The sequence below is a fragment of the Sprattus sprattus genome (assembly GCF_963457725.1).
Source record: "Sprattus sprattus genome assembly, chromosome: 11".
Classification (NCBI taxonomy): domain Eukaryota; kingdom Metazoa; phylum Chordata; class Actinopteri; order Clupeiformes; family Clupeidae; genus Sprattus; species Sprattus sprattus.
Window position 1 is genome coordinate 29485255 of NC_137909.1, and position 15000 is coordinate 29500254.

The 15000-nt window shown below is 43.0% G+C and overlaps 3 protein-coding genes across 3 annotated transcripts in view; 2 read left to right on the forward strand and 1 right to left on the reverse strand.

The window, feature by feature from the left end:
- The window catches only part of ints14 (integrator complex subunit 14), a gene marked incomplete at its 3' end in the record, with an annotated part of 8791 nt that extends 6247 nt beyond the window's left edge, over positions 1 to 2544 (forward strand). The window contains exons 9-12 of the mRNA XM_080847781.1: positions 121 to 254; positions 1752 to 1870; positions 1979 to 2044; positions 2296 to 2544. Of these exons, the coding sequence (XP_080703907.1) occupies positions 121 to 254; positions 1752 to 1870; positions 1979 to 2044; positions 2296 to 2544 (568 nt within the window). The remainder of the gene's footprint in view (positions 1 to 120; positions 255 to 1751; positions 1871 to 1978; positions 2045 to 2295) is intronic.
- Positions 2545 to 3935: 1391 nt separating this feature from the next.
- Positions 3936 to 12684, reverse strand: hacd3 (3-hydroxyacyl-CoA dehydratase 3). Its single transcript, XM_080847272.1, has 11 exons — positions 12552 to 12684; positions 11449 to 11491; positions 11136 to 11209; positions 10665 to 10829; positions 10131 to 10179; positions 9095 to 9205; positions 8500 to 8627; positions 7735 to 7847; positions 7186 to 7292; positions 6852 to 6983; positions 3936 to 4427 (listed from the first exon to the last, which is right to left on the reverse strand). The coding sequence occupies exons 1-11, from the start codon at positions 12630 to 12632 to the stop codon at positions 4351 to 4353; spliced, it is 1080 nt and encodes a 359-aa protein (XP_080703398.1). The 5' UTR covers positions 12633 to 12684; the 3' UTR covers positions 3936 to 4350.
- A 376-nt stretch (positions 12685 to 13060) lies between these two features.
- ppcdc (phosphopantothenoylcysteine decarboxylase) overlaps positions 13061 to 15000 on the forward strand; it is a 16893-nt gene continuing 14953 nt past the window's right edge. The window contains exon 1 of the mRNA XM_080848260.1: positions 13061 to 13373. Within this exon, the coding sequence (XP_080704386.1) occupies positions 13224 to 13373 (150 nt within the window). The 5' untranslated portion in view covers positions 13061 to 13223. The remainder of the gene's footprint in view (positions 13374 to 15000) is intronic.

A 15000-nucleotide genomic window follows, 5' to 3' on the forward strand; every position in this document is an offset into this window, starting at 1 on the left:
AATTTTAAATTATTAAATAACTAGCTGTGTCTAGTGATAGTTCCTGGGGTTTAAATGACTAGCTGTGTCGAAGTGATAGTTGGTGGGGTCCTCACCGCTCTGCTACCCCCTCCCCCCCAGGCCGGACTGGTTTGGCATGCTGTACTCCCAGGCGGACAGCAAGAAGAAGTCCAACCTGATGATGTCTCTGTTTGAGCCGGGCCCGGAGCCTCTACCCTGGCTGGGGAAGATGGCCCAACTGGGCCCCACCTCAGGTAAGGCCTTTTATGCCAGTATACAGCTCTGGAAAAGGTTAAGAGACCACTTCAAAATGATTAGTTTTTCTGGTTTTACTATTTATTGGTATGTTTTGTTATTTTGACAAGTTGTAATTTTTCTGCAAATAAATGCCCTAAATGACAATATTTTTATCTTTGAAATTTGGGAGGAATGTTGTCAGTTTATAGAATAAATATTTTTTTAACTCAAACACATACAAATAAATAGTAAAACACAGAGAAACTGATAATTTTTTCCCAGAGCTGTATGTGCTATTTGACAAACAATCTTTGTCCTTTAAACTGATCACTACCACACGTCCTTAGCCAACGTCACTGCTTATCTCACTGCCAGAGGGAAAGGATGGTGCTCTACTTCATGCCTTCAAGGTTCTTCATTCAAAACGGCACACTGATCCTAGCTAGATAAAACAATGATCTTTTTGTAGGTTCTGTATCTCAAATGATTTTCTGTCCACACACACTACACCAAGGTCAGGAGGACGCTGAGTCCATCTCCCAGGGATCACTGCAAGTGATCAAACACAAGTCTCTGCTGGGCTTAACACTTGACATCCAGCTTAAAGGCACCCAGTGCAACTTTCGAGGCTTAAAAATAAACATTCAATTTCTAGTCTTTTTTACACGTAGTAAGTTTCAATAACTCCATATCATTACATACCGACATTCAAGCAGCAAAGATGAGACGTTGTTGTGTGGTGAGAACTGATAGAAAATCGATAACAACAACAATCGCCGCCATTTTCTTTATTTTTTGGTAACCTACAATAAATAAAGCAGGTTCCAGTCAATGGAAAAATGGCTTCTCCCCACCAGCGATTGTTGTTGCTTACGATTTTCTATCAGTTCTCACCACACAACGACGTCTCATCTTTGCTCCTTGAATGTCGATATGTAATGGTATGGAGTTAATGAAACTTACTACGTGCAAAAAAGACTAGAAATTGAATGTTTATTTTTCATTGAATGTTTACATAAAGTTGCACTGGGTGCCTTTAACACTTCCACATCCAGCTGAGTTTAACACTTGACACTGGAGTTCCTCATCCAGCTGGGCTTAACACTTGACAGTAGAGTTCATTATCTAAACTAACGGCAGAGCTCTGTGTTGTGTTTGACTAGATTATCTCAGCTATGCCACATTCCTATGAGTACACTCAGCGGGTGTCTGTGGGCAAAGGCCCTTTCTCTGTGTCAATAACCAGTCAAATATTTACGTCAAACACTCCCCAACCCCTCTGTGGCCTGATAAAGACCCAAGGTCCAGCATGTTAGTGACCTACGGTGGTCTGTGTAACTAGTGTCATGCATTTGTTTAACACGGCCTGATTTACCATAGGCATTTTCATTTTCCATTGATTGACTCCTATTTCACCGCCTCTCCACTCCTCTCTTCTCCTCTCCACTCCTCTCCACTCCACTCCTCCTCCCCTCCTCTCCTCTCCTCCCCCTCCTCCTCACCTCCTCCCCTAGATGCGGCGGAAAACCCGTACGGAGAGGACGATAGCAAGAGTCCCTTCCCTCTTCAGCCCAAAACCAAACGCAGCTATGGCCAGAACGTGACCGTCTGGATCAAAGCCAGCGGCCTACAGGTACTCAGACACTCAGACACTCTGGCTTAAAGCACAGGAGCTCATTCTCAGCTGCCATTTTGTCCCCATAGTGTAAAACATGAACTTTGACCCTGTTTTTACCCACAGACAGACGTGCAGAAAATCCTGAGAAATGCACGGAAGTTACCTGAGAAAACACAGACCTTCTACAAGGTGGGTTTCTCAGTGAAGTTGACCTGGAAGCAGTAGATTTAAAACATACAGTGCATTTCGACAGTTTTCAGGCCCTATCAAATATTTCATTTTGTGTGTGTGTGCGTGTGTGTGTGATTGGGTCATATTTGTGTGTGTGTATGTTCGTCCATGCGTGTGTGTAATTGTGTCTCACTTTTGTTTGTTTGTTTGTTTGTGTGTGTGTGTGTGTGTGTGTGTGTGTGTGTGTGTGTGTGTGTGTGTTCGTTCAGGAGCTGAACCGGCTGCGGAAGGCTGCTCTGGCCTTCGGCTTCTGGGAGCTGTTGAAGGGCGTGGCCGAGCTCCTGGAGAGGGAGTGTACGCTGCTCCCTGACTCCGCCCACCCGGACGCCGCCTTCCAGCTGTCCCACGCCGCCCAGCAGCTCAGGCTAGCCAGCACCGGAGACTCACAGCAGGCCGCCTTCGACCACAACATCACCCCCATGCACACAGACTTCTCTGGGGGAGCGGAGAGGATGTAGGAGAGAGGGAGGGAGGGAGGGAGGGAGGGAGGAGAGGGGCAACCCAAGACTTTGACTCCATTAGTGTACCAATGCACACCAACCTCTAGGGGGAAAGGGGAGGAGAGGAGTGAAGAGAATATAGGAGGAGGAGGAGAGGATATAGGAGGAATAGGGGAGGAGAGGTTATAGGAGAAGGAGTGGATATAGGAGGAAGAGGGGAGGAGAGGATAGAGGAGAGGAGAGGATATAGAGGTAAAAGGGGGAAAAGGGGAGCAATGGAGCATTTCTAACTGAGCATACCGAGGAAACACCCTCTTCTTTGACCTGAGCATGCCCAGTGGAATATTTTGACCTCAGCATCACCCCCGTGCTCACCGACTTCAGAGGATGCTGACCTTGGGTGACCTCTTTGGGTTGAAGCGTGACCACCTTGGGCTCAATGGAGCTTCGTTCATATTTTCACTGTTTCATGTCAAACAGCAGTCTGAGCATGGCCTCAAACAGCAGTCTGAACATGGCCTCCCTTAGCAGTCTGAACAATGCCTCAATCAGCACAGGAGGAGAGAACTTTGAACTCTTTGTGCTTGGCCATAACTTCACCTGTCCTTATCAAAAGAAAGTTTTCCAGTTTGTCTTCCTGTGTCAAGGATTTTTTAAGTCTTGCCAGAAATCTGTATATAGCATTTTTGTAACTCTAAATAAAAAAAAAATGAATTTTCACTTTTCTGTGGTGTGTATGTGTGTGTGCGTGCATGTGTGCTCTTAAACAAACTGAGAGCGGAGTTCTTTCTTTTAAATATTTATTTGAAACCGCGCTATTATAAGCATGTGCTCTTGAGCCACGTCTAGACAAACATCAAACATCTGTTACAGTTAATAAACAAAAGATGGCTTCCGAGGTGGCTTCTTCTGCGCGCCCCTTCAGTGCCACTCTCCCTGAGGCCCCAGTGCTCCTCTCTCTCTGGGTTGGCGGGACGGATAGCTGCCAAGGAACCGGTAAAAAGACGACGCCCGCTGCAGAACCCAACTCCAGCCCTCTCCTCCGACCTTTGACCTCTCCCTCCCTACCACCTGCTGAAACCACACTGCAGGTGTCCGTGTGTGTGTGTGTGTGTGTGTGTCTGTCTGTGTGTGTGTGTCTGTGTGTGTGTGTGTGTGTGTGTGTATGTGTGTGTGTGTGTATGTGTGTGTGTGTGTGTCTGTGTGTGTGTGTCTCTGTGTGTGTGTGTGTGTGTGTGTGTGCGTGCGCACACTGCAGGGGTGTCCTCTTGTCCAAGCACATGGGGATGTTGGTTTTTCTGTCTTTCTTTCTTCTTCTTTTCAACTGTGTGTGTGTGTGTGTGTTTGTGTGCATTAATGTGATTCTAGTTGATGTTTTGAAGCTGAGAATTGTATCTGGATGAAAATCATAATGCACTTGTTTGGGTTTGGGCTGGATAGAGAGGTACTGTGTGAGTACTGGTCCCTCAGATAGAACGAGGTATGTGTGTGTGTGTGTGTGTGTGTGTGTGTGTGTGTGTGTGTGTGTGTGTGTGTGTGTGTGTACATTAATGTGATTCATGTTGATGTTTTGAAGCTGAGAATTGTATTTGGATAAAATCATAATGCACTTGTTAGGGTTTGGGCTGGATAGAGAGGTACTTTGTGAGTACTGGTCCCTCAGACAGAACGAGGTATGTGTGTGTGTGTGTGTGTGTGAGTGATCTAATAATGGCTGTTAAGAAATGGACGGAATGGGGAAGGAGGGAAAAGAGGTAGGAGGAGAAGGAGGAGTTGATGGTAGAGGTACTGTAGGCGAGGCGAGGTCCCTCCTGTCGGGGTCTCTCAGTAGGCTTTCCTCTTTTTGGTGCGGAAGCGTCTCCTCCTCAGCTTGTACAAATGGCGAAAGTTGATGAAGAGCCCTGCACAAGAATTAGACATGGTAGCAAATCAGCATAGCAAGGGACCATGGGATAGGATGCCTGCCTTACTGAAGTGAAGGACTGTCGGCAAACATGATCATGTGTCTAAGTTTCTCATCCGATCCACATGTTCTTGATGACTTGCACAGTTAGGGAAGTAATAGGCCAGATTAGTGTAAATTAGGTTTTTGCACTGTAATAGCCCAGCTTCTTCCACTGAGGAGCCTTAGACATTTTAGAGCTAAATAAATCCACTTACCTCTGCAGAGAATGCTTCAAGTTACAGATAATTAAATAACAGCACTTTGGTCAGCGTGAGGTGTTTTTAAATGTGCTTTATAAATACATTTGACTTGACTTGACTTGACAAACACAGCAGTATCACAATAGCTAACTTTAGGGGACTCGGGTCATAGCCTTAGCACTGTTTGATCTACTTCCTGTAGTGTTACCTACTTCCTGTAGTGTTATCTACTTCCTGTAGTGTTATCTACTTCCTGTAGTGTTATCTTATTCCTCTTGCCTCATCTAGACCCTGTGCAGAGGGCTCACAAGACATGATCGAGTGTGCCACTTCAGTCAGGCAGATAACACTTAATTTGACTGTTTTGGTGCTACATAAATAAAATTGAATTCAATTGAATTGATTGGGAGCTCTCTGATGAATAACATCAGTATCTAAAGGGTGTTAATTATCGGACGGCATATGTTATTGGCAAACTGTCACATTGTCATGTTAATCCATTATTAAACTGAAGTTATAGAGTGCTTATCCATTATTAAACTGAAGTTATAGAGTGTTAATCCATTATTAAACTGAAGTTATAGAGTGTTAATCCATTATTAAACTGAAGTTATAGAGTGTTAATCCATTATTAAACTGAAGTTATAGAGTGTTAATCCATTATTAAACTGAAGTTATAGAGTGTTAATCCATTATTAAACTGAAGTTATAGAGTGTTAATCCATTATTAAACTGAAGTTATAGAGTGTTAATCCATTATTAAACTGAAGTTATAGAGTGTTAATCCATTATTAAACTGAAGTTATAGAGTGTTAATCCATTATTAAACTGAAGTTATAGAGTGTTAATCCATTATTAAACTGAAGTTATAGAGTGTTAATCCATTATTAAACTGAAGTTATAGAGTGTTAATCCATTATTAAACTGAAGTTATATAGTGTTAATCCATTATTAAACTGAAGTTATAGAGTGTTAATCCATTATTAAACTGAAGTTATAGAGTGTTAATCCATTATTAAACTGAAGTTATAGAGTGTTAATCCATTATTAAACTGAAGTTATAGAGTGTTAATCCATTATTAAACTGAAGTTATAGAGTGTTAATCCATTATTAAACTGAAGTTATAGAGTGTTAATCCATTATTAAACTGAAGTTATAGAGTGCTTATCCATTATTAAACTGAAGTTATAGAGTGCTTATCCATTATTAAACTGAAGTTATAGAGTGTTAATCCATTATTAAACTGAAGTTATAGAGTGTTAATCCATTATTAAACTGAAGTTATAGAGTGCTTATCCATTATTAAACTGAAGTTATAGAGTGTTAATCCATTATTAAACTGAAGTTATAGAGTGTTAATCCATTATTAAACTGAAGTTATAGAGTGTTAATCCATTATTAAACTGAAGTTATAGAGTGCTTATCCATTATTAAACTGAAGTTATAGAGTGTTAATCCATTATTAAACTGAAGTTATAGAGTGTTAATCCATTATTAAACTGAAGTTATAGAGTGTTAATCCATTATTAAACTGAAGTTATAGAGTGTTAATCCATTATTAAACTGAAGTTATAGAGTGCTTATCCATTATTAAACTGAAGTTATAGAGTGTTAATCCATTATTAAACTGAAGTTATAGAGTGTTAATCCATTATTAAACTGAAGTTATAGAGTGTTAATCCATTATTAAACTGAAGTTATAGAGTGTTAATCCATTATTAAACTGAAGTTATAGAGTGTTAATCCATTATTAAACTGAAGTTATAGAGTGTTAATCCATTATTAAACTGAAGTTATAGAGTGTTAATCCATTATTAAACTGAAGTTATAGAGTGTTAATCCATTATTAAACTGAAGTTATAGAGTGTTAATCCATTATTAAACTGAAGTTATAGAGTGTTAATCCATTATTAAACTGAAGTTATAGAGTGTTAATCCATTATTAAACTGAAGTTATAGAGTGTTAATCCATTATTAAACTGAAGTTATAGAGTGTTAATCCATTATTAAACTTAGCATTTTGATTGTTTAACAGAATGGCATCGGGTGCACATCCTTAGGAGCCTCCCCAGCCTCCAGTGCAGTGTGTGTGTGTGTGTATGTGTGTGTGTGTGTGTGTGTGTGTGTGTGTGTGTGTGTGTGTGTGTGTGGCTGTAAGAGGGCAGTGTGTGGCGCCTACCTAAGAACATGAGCACCAGGTAGACGTGCAGCGCGTAGGAGAAGCTGAGCGTCGTGCCCAGGGCTTTGGGCAGCGGCACACTCAGGAGCTTGGTCTCGTCGAACACGGGCATGGCCTGGATCACGGCCACCGCTGCCGGAGAATGAGATTAAAACAACGAGATTAAAACGAGACGATACAAGACAACGTGCTGTTGAAGTCAGGGTGCAGGTTTGGTACCCTGTAGACCCGGGTTGACGGCCGGGTGGGGCGACTGCTCTCTCTCTCTCTCACTCTTTACTACAGAAACACTGCCTGGTTTAGACAGACATTTAACGCTCAGGAGGGCACTCACCCTCTGCGATGACGCCCAGCGGGTACAGGGGCATCCAAATGGTGTATCTGAGCCAGGTGAGCAGCGCCCACTTGGTGTCAATGCACGCCAGCATGTAGAAGGGGTACCTGGACGCAGACGAGGAGGAATCAGGAAACACTTACACTAATGCCTTCAATGAAGGTCAAAACACATACACTAATGCTCGTTAGTCACTGAAGGTCAAAACACAAACACTAATACCTGTTTGTCACATGAAGGTCAAAACACAAACACTAATGCCTGTTTGTTCAATGAAGGTCAAAACACATACACTAATACCTTCAATGAAGGTCAAAACACATACACTAACGCCTGTTTGAAGGTCAAAACACATACACTAATGCTTGTTTGTTCACTGAAGGTCAAAACACATACACTAATGCCTGTTTGAAGGTCAAAACACATACACTAATGCCTGTTTCAAGGTCAAAACACATACACTACTGCCTGTTTGTTCACTGAAGGTCAAAGCAGATACACTAATGCCTGTTTGTTCACTGAAAGTCACTGAAGTAGGGTCTGGCTCACCTGAAGATCTCTATTGTACTCCAGAGGTAGAAGATGAAGAACACCACGGGCTTGTTCTGCATGTCCTCCTGCGCACCCAGGATGATGAAGAGGACAAAGTTCCTCCCAAACACCTACAACACACAGATAACACACACACACACACACACACACACATCATCTCCCAAACACCTACAACACACAGATAACACACACACATCATCTTCCAAACACATACAACACACAGCAAACACACATACATCATCTCCCAAACACCTACAACACACAGCACACACACACACATCATCTCCCAAACACCTACAACACACAGCAAACACACACACATCATCTCCCAAACACCTACAACACACAGATAACACACACACACACACACACACATCTTCTCCCAAAGACCTACAACACACAGCAAACACACACACATCATCTCCCAAACACCTACAACACACAGCAAACACACACATTATCTCCCAAACACCTACAACACACAGATAACACACACATCATCTCCCAAACACCTACAACACACAGCAAACTCTCTCCACTCTCTCTCTCCCTCTCTCTCTTCACTCTCTCTCTCTCCACTCTCTCTCTCTCCACTCTCTCTCTCTCCACTCTCTCTCTCTCTCCACTCTCTCTCTCTCTCCACTCTCTCTCTCTCCACTCTCTCTCTCTCCACTCTCTCATACTGCCTTTAGGTTGAGATAGAGAGGAAGAGATAACTTTGCCGTTTCAGTCCCCCTTGCCGAGGAGTTCACCCCAACAAACCTGAATCAGGGGAGGCACTATGCCCGAGTTGACCAGCCCCAAGGCCGGGTTCACCACCTCAAGCACGGCCAGGATCTGACAGAAGTACATCATGTCAGCGATGGTGTGGAAGGTGTCATAAAACGAATCTGTCAGAATTAATGAGAGACAGAGAGGGAGACAGAGAGGGAGACAGAGAGAGAGATAGAGAGAGAGAGAGGGAGAGGGAGAGGGAGAGGGAGAGGGAGAGGGAGAGCCATGTTTGAATTTGCACATCCAAACCACAAGCAACACACACACACAGACACTTCTATATTAAAAAGCTTCCACAACGATTTGCATATGTGCTCAGCCCTTATCAAAGTACAGGTCAGAGCAGCCTTTGCCAACTCACACATCACAGACACACAGAGACACACACAGACACACACAGAGTGGCAGTTTGTTGACAAGGTCTGTTTTGTTGCTAGTGTCTGTCATGGAACACAAACAATTGTAGACGTTGTAAAATACCACAAAGGTCACAAATGCAAACGCCGAACAAGCTTACAAAAAGGACTCATTCTATGATAAAGTCTCTTCCTCTTGAAGATGGCTACTGTGTGTGTTTTCTTACCTTGCCCCAGGATGAAAAGACGTACGGTCATGTTGACAAATATCCATGAGAACCCCAGGAACTGAACCAAGTTGTACATGAAAAGGTAACCCTTTTTCAGACCCAAGTAGGCTGCATGGAGAAAGAACCAAATAAAGTTCCATTATATGTAGAACAGCAATACAGGAACTTCAGCAATACCTGCACTCTATTTCTTCTTAAAACAGAACTCCTTTCCACAGAGAAATGCTAATACTAGACTGACCATCAACACCACACAGTTAAAAAATGAGATGCAATACAATTGACCAAAACACTCTGAAGGACACAGTTCAACATCTTTAATCAACAGGTTGTTGACACACCGACATAAAATCCATGCCTTTATTTCCAGCTCCACGGACAACTGGAACGGACTTTCCAAACAGACCATTAAACAGCCGAAGCTCATCCAGAATGCTGCTGCTGGAGTTTTATCAAGGAGAACAGAGCACACTACTCCACATTACTCCACACTTCTCCACATCGCTCCAGCACTTTGTCTTTATTACTTTTTTTGCTTTTATTTATTTATTTGAATCGCCTCCATGCTTGAAATGTGATATAGAAATAAACTTGCCTTATCTTGCCTAGAGTTCATTTGTAAGTGTACTAAAACATCTTTTCATCTTTAACACTCACTGTCTTTGTAAGTGTACTAAAAACGTCTTTTCATCGTTTAAACTCACGGTCTTTGCAAGTATACTAAAAACATCTTTTCATAATTAACACTCACGGTCTTTGTAAGTGTACTAAAAACATGTTTTCATCGTTAACACTCACAGTCTTTGCAAGTGTACTAAAAACATCTTTTCATAGTAAACACACACAGCCTTTGTAAGTCTACTAAAAACATCTTTTCATCCTTAACACTCACAGTCTTTGTAAGTATACTAAAAACATCTTTTCATAGTAAACACACACAGCCTTTGTAAGTGTACTAAAAACATCTTTTCATCCTTAACACTCACAGTCTTTGTAAGTATACTAAAAACATCTTTTCATAATTAACACTCACGGTCTTTGGGAATTCTTGACTCGACGCAGATTCTGTTGAGTTTTTCTTCCTGAGGAGTGTAAATAAAGAAGTGTAAATAAACCAGGAAATAAGATCACAAGCAGCTCATGCACTTCACTTCATGTTCCTCTAGAACAGAGTAAATATTTCTCTCTATGCACTTGAGGTTTTTTTTAAGAAACAGTATTCACATTTCAGTGGACTAACCTCAGCTTCCCTCCTCACCATTCATCTCTCTCTCTTTATACCTTCCTTCCTTTCTTTCTCTCTTTGTCTCTCTTGATCTCTCTCTCTCTTTCTCTCTCTCTGTCTGTGTCAATCAATTAAACTCCTTTAAATACAATATGCTTGATTAGCATTTGAAAACCGTACTGCCAACGTATAGAACACAGAAAAACATTGAAACACTAAAAAATACAGAATCATAGAACGTCCCTCCCTCACTCGCTTGCTTCCACCCCCCTGCCTACCAGCCTCTCTCACCTTCTCCCTCACTCCCTCGCTTCCACCCCCCCGCCTACCAGCCTCTCTCACCTTCTCCCTCAGCTCCAACTCGGCGTCGGACTCGTCCAGCCAGCGGTCGAAGTCGGGCGCGAGGAAGAGTGGCTTGCGCTCCTGCATGGTCAGGCGGTGCCACCAGCCGTGGTCCTGCTTCTTAATGGTGATGTTCACCACCCTCTGAGTGGATCTATGAGACACCTGAACCAGGAGCACGCACACACGCACACACACACACACACACACACACAACCCTCTGAGTGGACCTATGAGACACCTGAACCAGGAGCACGCACCACAACATGAGCACTTTATTATGCGGAACCACACACACACACACACACACACACACACACACACACACACACACACACACACACACACACACACACACACACACACACACACACACACACACACACACACACACACACACACACACAGACAGATGGCGTATGCAGCTGTGTCAGAGAGACTGCTAGCGGGTGATTGACTGAGAGAGCCTACCTCTGGCTTCACAAGCTTCAGGAACTCCAGGCTGAACTCATATTGGTCTTGTCCTTTCGCTCCATGCCCCTGGCCTGTTACCGGACCAACACAGTAGTCTCCTCATCAGTCAACAAAATGGATGCACGTGGGCTCAAAACAAACAGTTGAGTATGATCAGAAGAATGAGCTCGAACTCAAATTAGGTAAATGACAACAACAAGAATCCGTCTTCAGACCAAACATGGCTGATCAGGCTCTGATGCTGATCGAGAGAACTCCATGCGGGTAGTCAGAACAGCTCTGGTACTAGTTTAGAAAGTGGCAAACTTACCCTTAAAGGAGAGGGTGTTCTCTTCAACTCTGATGGTGAGATTCTACAGGGAACAGGAAATTGAACAGGCAGAAGATTAGCTCAGGCTACAAGCTCCTCCTCCCTCCTGCGTGCGTGCGTGTGTGTGTGTGTGTGTGTGTGTGTGTGTGTGTGTGTGTGTGTGTGCATGTGCGTTTGTGTGTGTGTGCAGTTAGGTTTGCCCTGTTCTAAAATGGGCTATGACACTGCAATGTGTGTTCACTGACAGTAGTTTCATATGCTTGGCTGCACTCTATACACAGAGACAGTAGCCACACCACAGCATTGTGCAATCCAGAATAGCCAGTACCCAGAAAAGTGGTCTATGAGCATGCACAATTCAGAAGCTGAAGCATCTCTTTGAAATAAACACGCCCTCTACGCAAACAGAGGCTTAGCCTAAGATCTGTTACCATATGATGCACCTGCTAGCAAGCTAATACTGACACCCTGTAAGGTTTAGTTCAGGCTTTTCTCACACTCTTTCACAAATAGTGTTTGTGATGTAATTATTTACGAACTGACATTTAGACTTGAAACTGAAGAACAGCTACGACAATATCAAACTACGGGATATCATCCTCCCTCACAAGTAGAAGCCTATTATAAATAATACATTGGTTTCCCCAATGTAACATGACCCCGTAGCATCTGTGGTCCGGGAGACTCAAATCTTCATCAACAGAGTGTACGTGTTAACTCTGTACACAACACCTTGCAACAACATAAATATGCAATGAGTCTTATCACCATAGAGATTACTGATGTACTAAGGTCATACCTCGAGATTGCCTTATGCCTTATTATCAGTTTTCATCAGCTTTCCGCTTGTGAGGATTCGTAGTTTTTAATACTGCTGGCTAGATAATAAGTCAATGCACAATTCAATTACCACTAGCATAAAAATTCAGAAGTCGCTACAAATACCTGACCAAAGGAAATTAAAAGTGTAGTCTGAAATAAGGCTAAAGTCTACGTAAAGTTGCTAGCTTGCCATTGTCTGTACGTTGGGTCGGACTGGCCACCAGTTAAACCTACAGCGATGCATTTGACAGGTCTTCTCAAACCATTATCTGGCTACATACCTTGGCATCGCTCAACTCCACTCGCAGGTAGATTTCACCATGTCGCTGAGCCCAGTACACGTGAGGCCTGAGCGTCTGCATCCTAATATCTCTACAATCAAACGTGTTTACTTTATCTCAAGAATGAATGAGCTCCCGAAGGCATACCGCGACGGAAAGCGGAAGCCGTTTTCCAAGGACTGGATCATTTACCGAGAATATTCGGCGAAGTCAACGTGCGCGCTCCACGTTAAACCAGTGGCGGACGGGCTCGTTCACGTGCCACTGTTTTTTATCACGATGCATTCAACGGTGTTTCAGCACGCACATGGCTAATATAATTTACTTATTATGTTTTTATTATAATTCTACAAGAAATACCACTCATATGGGAACATATATGTTTTCAATCGATAACCGACCACGGATGTTGCAGTGAGCCCTTTACTCCAAAAGAGGCGCTGTTGCAATTTTCAGTCATTTTACGACAAGGGAGAAGAAGCCATGTTTACGGAAGTCAAAGCACATGACAGTTTCGACTTTACGTTTTCCCTATGAAGTTTATTTATGTGTAGCATTAATTGTATACGTTTGATGTATGTATTACAGTAACACTTACTTGTCAATTATAGCTGAGGTATATGGTTGAAGGGTATTCAGGAAACAGTTTTGGCGGACAAGTTACTTTAAAGAATGCAGACTGATGCCGTTGGCGTAGTTTGTCCGAAGACCGACTTGTCAGATTCGAGTGATTCTACGTTTCATGTTCTCGTATGTGTTACTGGCAGTGTCGCGGCACTTAAATTACCCTTACTGGTATGTCAGCTTCTTCAGATTCCCGGGGTGAGTAGAACATTATCCCTCCAAAGTCTGACCTTAGAAATAGGTTGCATTTAATTACCATACGAATCGTTAAACAAATAACGTTGTGTATGTTCTGTTGTTAAACCTTCATTCTGTGACTACTCTTCCTGGCGTACTCTCAGACTTGACTCCCTGTTAACGTAGGTTCGCTCAAGATGCCTGCGTGACAAATCAGAACTTTATCCAGCTGTTAGCACTGGACTTTATGGGAAGCATTTTTATAGTAGTTGGTTTAGTTTAATTTAGTGGTTGTAGATTGTGGAAGTAAGTTCTTAAAAGTAACACTATGCGACAATTTAACACTTTTTGAGGTATGGTTTTATAGGCAATTCGTTTTGGTACCATCCTCATGAAGGACAGATAAACACCTGTGTCTTTCCCACTAGCCATCCAGGATATGCCCTATGTAGTTCTGTGTACCAGGCTGGAATACCCTGCAAAAATGGAAGAAAAGCTTTCACAGCATAACATTTCCAGCTATGCTGCCGTAAGACACCAGTTAATGTGTTGGCAAGCTTCTATCAGTGTCAACTTGGCTGTTGGTGGTGTTTGTAAGGTTTTTGGATACCTTTTAGGTAGTTAGCTAACTAGTTTTGGAACAGAACTCCGTATTGCTGCTTGCCCTCGATGACATCGCTGAGTCCAGCTGGTTCAACTCCTCGACCTACACAGCAGCTGCTGGCAGGTGGAGTTGACCCCAGAGGTGTGCCCTAAGTCCGTAATGGGCCGGGCCATCTTCGAGCTTCTCATGGAGAGGGTCCTGGCAAACTGACCGCTGCGTGGGCTACCTGGACGACCTCCTCGCCTTCGCCTCAAACTTCAAGGGCGCCCTGGCCAGCCTGAGGGATGTCTTCCATGACGTTTTCTGCTTGACAAACTGTCAGACGTGGTCTAAAAGGGTGCGGCTGGTCAAGAGTACATAAATCGTGTGTCCGAGTCGGAACGTTCTGGTCAGCAGAGGAATTGAAGGTTCTATGGTGTAGCAGCTGAAAAGGAGATGGAGCCTGCAGAGGTGGTCAGTGTATGCCAAGAGGTACTAGCATTTGAAAGGGAAAAGCTATTATGATGTCATAGAAGTTGCCAATGGAGTGGGGAAACCATGCCAACACAACCCAAAGCCCTTTGGTATCATTCTCAGGTTCATCTCCTCAGGAATGCGATATGGAAAGTTTTCCTTCAGAGCAAGGGACTGCGTGTCACTGAGGATTTGGCAAAGGATAACCGAAAACAGATATGAACTACATGAACATAAAGGCTCTTTCTCAAAGTCAAGGAAGGATACTGTGTTTCAAGGATTCTACGTCATCGAATGCCGCCAAAAGGACCCTTGGAATTCCACCAAGGACCAAGTCCTTCATTCAGAGAATTTTCAAAGATGCCTCTGCGGTCTTAAAGCAACCACAATCCTATGCGCATGTACGAGAACCTTATAAAATGGCACAGAGTTTGTGGCAAGCACCTCCACACTAGCGAGACTGTTCCATTGTCTGTTCTCCATTAGAGACATGTGATTCACTTCTATAGCCACTAGATGGTGATGTTTCGCATGTTTCAGCTGTTGCCTCCTGTCACTGCTGCAAGAAAAGTATTTGACCATGGTTCTCAC

Excerpts from the sequence above, each read along its gene's own strand:
- hacd3 (XM_080847272.1), bottom strand. The coding sequence starts at position 12,632 with ATGCAGACGCTCAGGCCTCACGTGTACTGGGCTCAGCGACATGGTGAA. Across the intron at positions 10,830-11,135 it reads TGAAGCTTGTGAAGCCAGAG|GTGTCTCATAGATCCACTCA; the intron begins GTAGGCTCTCTC and ends CTCCTGGTTCAG. Across the intron at positions 6,984-7,185 it reads GCTGGGCGTCATCGCAGAGG|CGGTGGCCGTGATCCAGGCC; the intron begins GTGAGTGCCCTC and ends ATTCTCCGGCAG.